The 9,324-nt window shown below is 37.6% G+C and overlaps 1 protein-coding gene and 1 long non-coding RNA gene across 2 annotated transcripts; both read right to left on the bottom strand.

The window, feature by feature from the left end:
* Nucleotides 1-1,109: 1,109 nt before the first annotated feature.
* On the bottom strand, nucleotides 1,110-1,537 carry LOC146475101 (uncharacterized). The gene is made up of 2 exons (XR_014865931.1): nucleotides 1,406-1,537; nucleotides 1,110-1,329 (listed from the first exon to the last, which is right to left on the bottom strand). It is a non-coding gene; the product is annotated as an uncharacterized LOC146475101 (long non-coding RNA).
* Nucleotides 1,538-7,160: 5,623 nt separating this feature from the next.
* On the bottom strand, nucleotides 7,161-7,586 carry LOC146475100 (uncharacterized). The gene has a single exon (XM_085116233.1). The coding sequence runs from the start codon at nucleotides 7,584-7,586 to the stop codon at nucleotides 7,161-7,163; it is 426 nt and encodes a 141-aa protein (XP_084972359.1).
* Nucleotides 7,587-9,324: the final 1,738 nt, after the last annotated feature.

The following is a 9,324-nucleotide window of genomic DNA, read 5'->3' as shown; positions in this document are numbered from 1 at the left end:
AAACCGTGTCATTAGAGAGATTAATAATCGCGTTTACGGCAAAGGAATAACGTGAGATTCGCGTTTACTTTTTCTTGAAATGAAGAGTACAAAGATGACAATAGCGCAAACTAATTATAGCCTATTGATACTAACGCAAAACTACTCGATTTGACAGGAAAACTGTAAACAGCAAGCGACAAATATAGAATAAACATGGTCACGTAGTCATACCTCACGTTTGCCTTTTGCCGTAAACGTCATTCTTAATCTCTCTATTGGCAGCGTTCCCGGATGTTCAGTGTAAAAGTTTAAACTCTCCTTGGATCCGAGGCCAGATGATGTACCTTTTATTGTATTTGTTCTGTTGCAAAGCTAAAACGTGATAACAATTTAAACTGTCAGACCTCATGAAAACTTTAAAACGTTATTATATTCAAATTTTGTTTTTGTCCTGAGCCAGAAAACCAACGTAAAATAGACACTGACAGTTTCCCGACGTGATATACAACCTCAAACTTAAACCTCCTTTAAAATTGGTGTAGGAAATTGAAGGCTGTTCCTTTTTTCACCAAAGAACAAAGCATGTTTCAAATAAAGTATCTCAAAATTTTCTTGTGTTCTTATCACACGTTTCTTGGCGATTTGGTGTTTTTTTTTTTTTTTTTTGGCGCGATTTAGTTCGAATAGACGTTTGAACATGCAATTGGGCGAACTTAATCCTTGAAGCCCTAATATTAAAGGACAAATTCTCCTATCTTGTGCCCATACTTTTCTTAGAAAATTACAAGGGAGAAGTTATTCAAATATCAAGAAAATCGCCGTTTGGGTGATCGTATTCTTAATTCTCTTGACCTGACGGTTGAAAAACCATTGATATTACAAGGAGAAATTTGATGCTAATCACTGTGACGGCTTAATGGGTTACTCAATTTGGGTCAATCTAAAAGAAACTGTGATACAATAAAATACAATACAATACTTTTCAGTGACAAATTTACAATTTTTAAATTATATTAAATCAATATTTGCAATATTTACAATACATAAATAAAGATGAAAAATGATAATCAGTTTAAGTAATTACAAAAAGACTAGTTAAAAATTGGTGAGGGGGTAGCTTAACGTAAAACGTCTTTCAGGAGGTACTTTCTTAAATTACACTTAAAACTATTCAAACACTGGCTAAGCTTAATTGCAGTTGGTAAGTTATTCCATATATTAACAATTCTATACGAAAAGGATCTCTGCCCCGTTTTAGTTTTAAATAATGAAATATTCAATTGCTGCGAACTTCTAGTCGCCCGCCCACTTACGTTACCTCTAAAAATAAATTTATTACCTAACTACCTGACTCTGTGGCCATGCTTGTCATACATTTAAAAGCCATAACGGCATCCCTAAATTACAAATTTGTTTTTTTGACTGGGAGCTATCTTAGCCTCTTTAACACTGGAGTTACATGATCATATTTCTTAATATTACTAACAATGCGGGCAGCAAAATTTTGAACACTTTGCAACTTCCTAATATTTGAGTCAGTAGTGTTTGACCACGCGGAGGAACAATAGTACAATTTACTAAAATCTAAAGCATTTATGATCGTTATTCGTAAATCCTCCTTGAAAACATGTCTCACACGGCTTATCTGTCCTAATACTGACATACAGGAAGAAACATTGTTTACAACGTGATTATTAAAAGTTAAGTTTTTGTCCAAGGTCACACCAAGGTCGTTCAGATTGTGTTGGTACAAGTTCTTTACCTAAGAGCGAGAGATGGAATTGTGGAAGTTTTTCTGTCTTCTGCCTGATTAGTTTGGTCTTATCCGGGTTTTTTTTTTTTTACAAACGTTGATCATGTTTTGGACATGTGAAATAGACGCACTCATCACAACATCACAGGCAAAATTAATTGTGATACAATGAGTCTCATGGCATGGAAAATAACACGAAATTTGATCTCACCACTGTACACATACCTCTAAATAGATTGTCTTGCTTCGTTTAAAATTCAATCAGTAGTGTTCAGCGTGAAACAGTCAATCAACACTGAAGTTTTCTGCAGAGTCGTGCGTTGTGCTACAATGTCTATGAAAGGCGAGGTACATAATGTTTGTTAATGTAAATACATTTAACTATATATTTAAGTTTACTCTGTTTAAACAATACTCTTTTCTCGTTACAAGGTATCTATCTCTAATAATATTTTAAATATTTCTTTGCGTAGGACAAGATCCCACTCAAGGCGATGGAGGAGCATTCTGAATCAACTGATGACAAAGGTAAAGGAAATAATTTTTATACAATACCTAGCAATCGCTTAATTGCTAAAGCGTCTTCAAAACATGGGACACTTTGACAGAGATTTTGCTGTATGTTTCTCAAAACTGTTCGAATATTTGACTTTGGACCGCTTTTTAGACACAAAATCGCTCTTGGAGCTACGGGGGAAAAATATGGAATGAATTGTCTGGGCAAGAATAAACTATAAAAAGGCTGTAGCCATTTCAGGATACATAGGAGGAACTTGAAAACACTGGCCAATGATTTCAATTTTGCATTTCATTTCCTTCCTGACCATCGGCAGCCAAGGATGAATTATATCAGCTTCTGTGCATTAGTAAATAATTGTCAACAAAACTGAAACATTATTCTGACGTTTACGTCTGTACAAATATCATTATGTGTTTTTGGCTATTGAAAGTGACACTAAAATTAGGTGACACTGCCCCGGACAGGGCAAGAGTTCAAATTTAAAGTAAACAGATTTGCCGAAAGCCAAAGAGTGCTGTCCCTCTGTTAAAAGATTTGTGAAAATGTTTGTTTGGCAATATAGCGGGCGAACTTTGCCCACCATTGTCAACAAAACTGAAGCGGCGCCTTTCTTTTTTCCCAGAAACTTAAACTCATTAATATTTTTTAATACGGTGGGTCAAATATTGCCGAAATTTATAGCAATAAATTGATCTTAGTTGAAAATCCATCAGCTAAATGGGCAAAGTGTTTTTTTTACAAATGTTGACCATATGCAGTTTTGCTGTGTGTCACATGACGCATGAAAACAGATTTACCAGATGTTCTCTACTGAAGAATGAGAAGATCTGGGTACGAGATTAAGAAGATGCCTACTGTGTGTATAGTTAGGAAATAGAATTCCCTTATTTAATTGAGTTATTTTAGTATTGTGGCGTAAAACTTGTGCCCGTCACGTTGACTGATTTTGTGATCCAAACATGCAGGGTAACCGAACGAGAACTTACATTAATTCAAGCAAAATACGTCAAAATTTTCCTATGTTCCCAGCTGGTCGCTTTCTCGTCTTTTAAAGACATATTTGTGTAATTACAATAGGGATTGATTTTTTCCGATGCTAAAAATTTAAGTTTAAGAACAATTGATAAACTCAAATTTATTTCTCGAATTCACTAACTGTTGCTTGTTTTACGGAAAGTCCAGGCTAACCCTTTTTCACATTTTTAACGACACATTTGTCCCTTCGAAAACAAAATTAATTCATCGTCATCAATTCGAGGGACATCTCTTATCGATTCAAACCCCTCCTCGGACACTTTATCCAGCGATTCACCAGAATTAAAAACCATAGAGCTGATTTTTTGATTTGGCATTTTAAAGTTCAGCTCGGTCGGCAATGTCTTGCAACCGTCGTCTCCGGCAAGCGTCCTCTAACCACTCAGCTGCTGCTAAATCTGAGCGCCTTGATCTAGCTACCCATCTTCTTAGCATACCGTTCGATCTGGTCCTCGAGGAATGAGGATATGTGTGGTCGTACGATGCGTTTATGTGTCGCGTCCTGTGGCCCGCGTCTACGTTAACTGCCACGGCTTCAGCGCTAACTTTAGCAGCTATCTCCTTGGACAGGTGAGTCAGTTAGTTGAACCCCTAATGATTGCATTTTTGATCGTGATGGAAGTTCAGTTCAAGAGAGTGTAGTTACTCCTAGCGTAATGATGAACAAAAAGCACTTATTACAAAGAATTTCTCAATGGTTCTCAGTGAATGGTTGCATTGTACGGATTTCAAGGGGGTTTGGTTGGGGCGGTGAGGGATGAACGCGCGTAAACACCCACGCATGCGCATATTAAGTGTGAAGGAGCATTCGGCTCTTACGTAACTAAATGATTGAATTCGGCGAAAATCTTGTACATGTTCCACTGCCACCCTTGTTATTAATACACATATGCACGTAAAGTTTCCCAGATTGGTTTGAATCAGAAAAAGGTCAAAAGTTCGTTTTCTATAAATTTGCTGTGAATGTTGAACAAAGTTACACTTTTTTACAATTACAAACACTACAGTTACAAACACTACAAATACTACAGATATTCTGTCTACACAACTGAAAATACAAATCTCACGCTACATTGTACTCTAATTACACAATTACTTTCTGTATTTACAAGATACTTTATATAAAGTTACGATACAGAGATTTTAATTATCAAAAATATACATATAAATTTACATAATTTACATAATTCTATTTAAAAGAAAAAAAAAAGAACAAAAGAACAGGCGGCACTTAGGCCCGGTTCATACGTCGAACTTTACATGAGCCGAACCCAATCATTTGGTTCGGCGCATGTAAAGATCGACGTATGAATCAACTAGGATCGACAGATTTGTATTTGGGTCGACTCACCGTTTTATTCGACTGCACCAGTCGAATAGAACGGCAAAAGTTCTACTTCGATTCAGACGTCGAACTTTTACATGTTCCGAGCCAAATGCATACGTTGCGTATAAATTATATAAATTATATCTATCCCAGAGGTCTGCGCGTTCCATCGACTTGGCATGTGCAAAGGACTTCATTCTGAACAAGATGGCGGGAAAAGAGGAATGTGCTTGTTCTTTTTTTTTCGAAACAACTAAATATACTTGTCTGAGATGCGAAAGATCAAAAAAAAAAAAAGAAAAAGAATCTATTCTTGATGTGCACACGCACTTCAAACCGACAGAACCTGTCCAATACAGGCTATGTCAAAGGCGAAGCGTCAAGACTTCTCAGAATAAAATCTTCAAAAAAACATTTAAAGAAAACATTACTCTATTCAAACAGCGATTACGCTACAGAGGTTACCTCGATAAGCTTATAGATAAAACACTTTCAGAAGTCAACTTCCGCGAAAGAATGTCGGCACTACAAAACAAACAAAAAACGCGAAAAACATTTTGCCGTTTGTTACGGAATTTCACCCCTCTGTGCCTAACCTAAAATAATTCAGATGAGTAAATGGAACTTGATAGAAAATCAGCTTCTGCTAAGAAAGATCTACAAAGACCCTTCCCTACTTTCGTACAGAAGAGGGAGATCTTTGAAAGACGTACTCGTAAGAGCAAATTAGCTTTGAAGGTCATATTCTTCCTATCTCGACCAATAGGAGCCGTGCTTGGCCTGTCTTCATTATTTTACCAAACAAGCTCTTCCATGTCAGAATTCATCTTTCCCGCCATTTTGAATTTTGTTGAGTAAAAACTACAGCCGCTGACCACAAAAATCTACTTTCTCACTTTAGCTTTAATTAAGTTCGACTACAGTTAGGTTCGACGTCTGAATCAACTGCCGAACTTAATTGTTTGGGTCAACCTTAATAGGTATTAGGTTCGGCTCATGTAAAGTTCGACGTATGAACCGGGCCTTACTCCTTTACAAATTAGGATTGATATTTAAAACAGGGTTCCATTTTGCCTGAGAATGTTTTAAACTTAAATTGTTTTGCGAGGCTATAAGCTTTTCAATTTTATACTTTCTCTTGACTACATCTTCGAAAAACAAAAAGAGAGGGATTTGGTTATTTCTGCGGCAATTCCACAAATAAATTTTACCTAAAATTATAAGGTAGTTGAGCAGGTCAGCTCTCTCATCTAATACTCCTAAAATAATATTAATATATTCCAGTTTTATTTGCTCCGTGGTTACTGTTAACCAAAAGTTTTCAAATTTAGTCCATAAATCTGTTGAGAAAGAGCATAGGTAAAAGAAATGTTCTAGCGTCTCTCGAGAGGTTTGGCAAAACGCACAAAGATCACTTTGAATCCTTCCGATTTTTACTGACCGGGTATTCAAAACCAAAATGTTGTTTAAAATTTTGAACTGAAAACATTGTACAAATGTTTCAAGCGCAACTGATTTTACCAGTGCAAATGCTTTCCGAGTCTCTTCTTCACTAAGGTTAAAGTTTGACATTAGTTTATAGAAACCTCTTGAATGTTTGGCTTTTTCTTGAATGAGAAAAGCATAAAAGTTTCTACTCCTCTTGCTCGAGGTAAGATCAAAATCTTTGTTACCGCATTTTAACTAAGTGTATTTTAAACGTTTCTGTAAACGATGAGATTCCTTAAATGCTTCGGCACAGAGCAACGAACAGCAGACCACGTCAAGTAATTTGAGCCTATTAGTCCCTTGTCCTTTGTTATGTTAAAGGATTCAACATTGCTCCGAGAAAACATTAAATCACTGGTAAAAATTACACCAGTATTTATGTAATTATGATAACAGATAGGTTTGCCGTCTATCTTTATATTACAATTATTCCGAATTATACAATCAAAAGCTTTAGAATCCGTTGCAAAACTTGAGCCAAATTAAGACCACCATTGCAGCATTTCGAAATAAAAAAATGGAATTAATATGATAGTCATTAATTGTGGCGCTTGCGGCGACTGACAGGAAAGTTAAATGATCCAAAAGTTCAATATTTCAAGTTGTGTCGCGGCGAAGCATTTAGGGACTACTTTACGGGTCGTAAAAACTCAAAAGGTCAAGAACCACGGAGAACCAAAGTTGACGGTTAACGGTGATTTATTCCAAAGAAAAACGACCAATAGTACAGAAAGACCAAAATGCCAAACAACCAACTAAAACGACCAGCTAAACGTCTAAACGACCAAACGACCAAAGCGACCGTAAACTGAAATACAATATATACAACGAAACTCTACTAATTAAGACGAAATAGACTCGCAATCAAAACTAATCTTCTAACAAGAGTGGAGCAACGAATACGAGAGGATCGAATATTGAGCTCACAGTCGAAAGTATTCCTCGTCTAGTGCATGGCTGGTCTTGCAACACGATGGTGAACTGAAAGCAGTCAGTCTCAACGCACCACTGAACACCAAGTGCATGCTCTAAGGGAAGCGAATCGAGGTCCAAATCTAATATTTTAACACCCTCTGCTCGGTCTGCCATGACTCCGGTATTCTTCTAATGACTTCTTTTTTATTTGAGACAAACTTGTGAAGACGGAAACCTCCTTTGATGTACATCTGCTTAACATTCGCAACCAGCTCTACTGCTTCACTGACTGAGGGAACGGACTTTAGACCGTCGTCAACATAGAAGTCGTTGCGAAGGAAGTTTGCAGCAACAGGACCAAACTCATTCTCGTAGTCGTTCGCAGTTGACTTCAAAGCGAAGTTAGCGAAGCCCGGCGACGAGGTAGCTCCAAACAAGTGCACAGTCATCCTGTACTCCTGAGGATCTTTAGTGGTATCGCCATCCTCCCACCAGAGAAAGCGTAACAAATCCCTCTGTTCTTCGTTTACTCTGACTTGAAAGAACATACCCTCTATATCGCACATGAACGCAATGTACTCACGGCGGAATCTCACTCAAGTGATCCCTTTCTGCTTCTAATTGTTCTATTTCGGTGTCAGGCAAGTCACGAACGGCGTTAATGTCTGGGTCAATTCCAAAAGCGATCATCCCCCCCCCGGGCAAACCCCCGGGCATTTGACTTTTTTAAAAATGCCTGATCAAATTCCCCTCTATGTGGGCCGATTTCTAGGTCAAATGCCCCACTGGTTGGGGCTGAAAAGTCATCGCGTTGGTTTTTTTTTTTTTTTTTTTTTTTTTTTTGTATTCGCTAGCTCTGTTTATATAAAAATCAACGAAATTCATACATTAATAAATTTAAAACAATTTATTATTAAAGATAATGCATAACATCACATATGAAACTCAACTAACAGAGAGTTCAACGATATATGTACCGATACTCGCTTTTCTTTTATATTTAATGTTCATGAAGTTTGCTAATACGTGTGATAACAAGAACAATGATAAAAAACAATATGTTATGAAACCTAGACATGCCAACAAGTCGAGCTTCGAACGCCGAGCAAAGGGAGAACGAAGCTTGAGGGAACTTGGACATACCACTGAAAATGAGAAGCGAAGAGCAATATGTAACCCCGCCATGCCAAAAACAATCTCAGATATATTTGTTGGAACGCTTCTCTATGGTAGTATTAAGTGGCTTACTACATTAAAAACTGTTTGACGCAAAATATTCGAGTAAATTCTGGCTGTGAATAAAGCATTCCGACAATTTATGCGACCGCTGACCAGCATTTTTTCGACGGGTCAAATGCCCGATGGGTCGGGTTTGTATTCGCGTCAAATGCCCCACTATGTGGAGCCGAACAGGGGTCAAATGCCCGGGGGTTGCCCGGGGGGGGGATGATCGCGCTTGGAATTGACTGATACATAATAATTTCAATCTGTTCCTTAAGTACCTTGTAGGCGGAATTCCGATTAGCAAATTTTAGTTCCAGCTGATACGCCTTCCCCTTTTCGGTCATTTTCTTTTTTCGACCTGAGCTTTTAGATTTTACGAAGGTGCCTGGCTCGATGCCTGCTATGCCTTTCGGCGGCGGATGTGTTTGTTTTGACGCGTCGATATCCGGATCTGATAACGTTTGGTTACGGAAGAATGCAAGGCTATCCGGTGCACTGACAACACTCATTTTTTATCCACAAAACAAAGTTCCAAAAATTCAAAACAAAAATCAAGAGCAGTTGATAACCATTGGCGGAATGTAGCCACGATGTTTTACTCGGACAACGATATTTTAGCGACGATAATGGGCCTTTCACAATTACATGAACAACAAGATGCCCTTAATCGGCATTACACGGAATGCTTAATGTAGCCCCATTTATTCCCCATGATATGTTTCGCAGATATTTAAAAACTATCCTCCCTTGTAATAAGAATAAATTTGGAGATACATTTTTTCGCTCATTTTTATAGTCAACTGTATCCTCCCTTCGCAATTGAAATAATTGAATGGTTTTATTCAGAGAGACTGCGTGATTTTTATCGTTGTGTTACTGGGAATCATACCGGGAATAACTCTGCAATAATGTCATGACCCCGCTGAACTGGTCTAGCTTCCTTGGCTTTGAATTTTTCGATCTGTTGGTAAAAGCGTAGTTTCTTCGCTGGGAACTCTCCCAATTTCCACCGTTTCAACTTTCGAGTACTACCTAGAACTGTTATTATTTCGATTTACCGCTCGAAAAATGTTTGTTTTC

The sequence above is a fragment of the Pavona decussata genome, unplaced genomic scaffold, assembly GCF_977016875.1.
Source record: "Pavona decussata unplaced genomic scaffold, jaPavDecu1.1 SCAFFOLD_85, whole genome shotgun sequence".
Classification (NCBI taxonomy): Eukaryota; Metazoa; Cnidaria; class Anthozoa; order Scleractinia; family Agariciidae; genus Pavona; species Pavona decussata.
The sequence above is the reverse complement of the archived record's forward strand: the minus strand, read 5'-3'. Positions and strand labels throughout refer to the sequence as shown.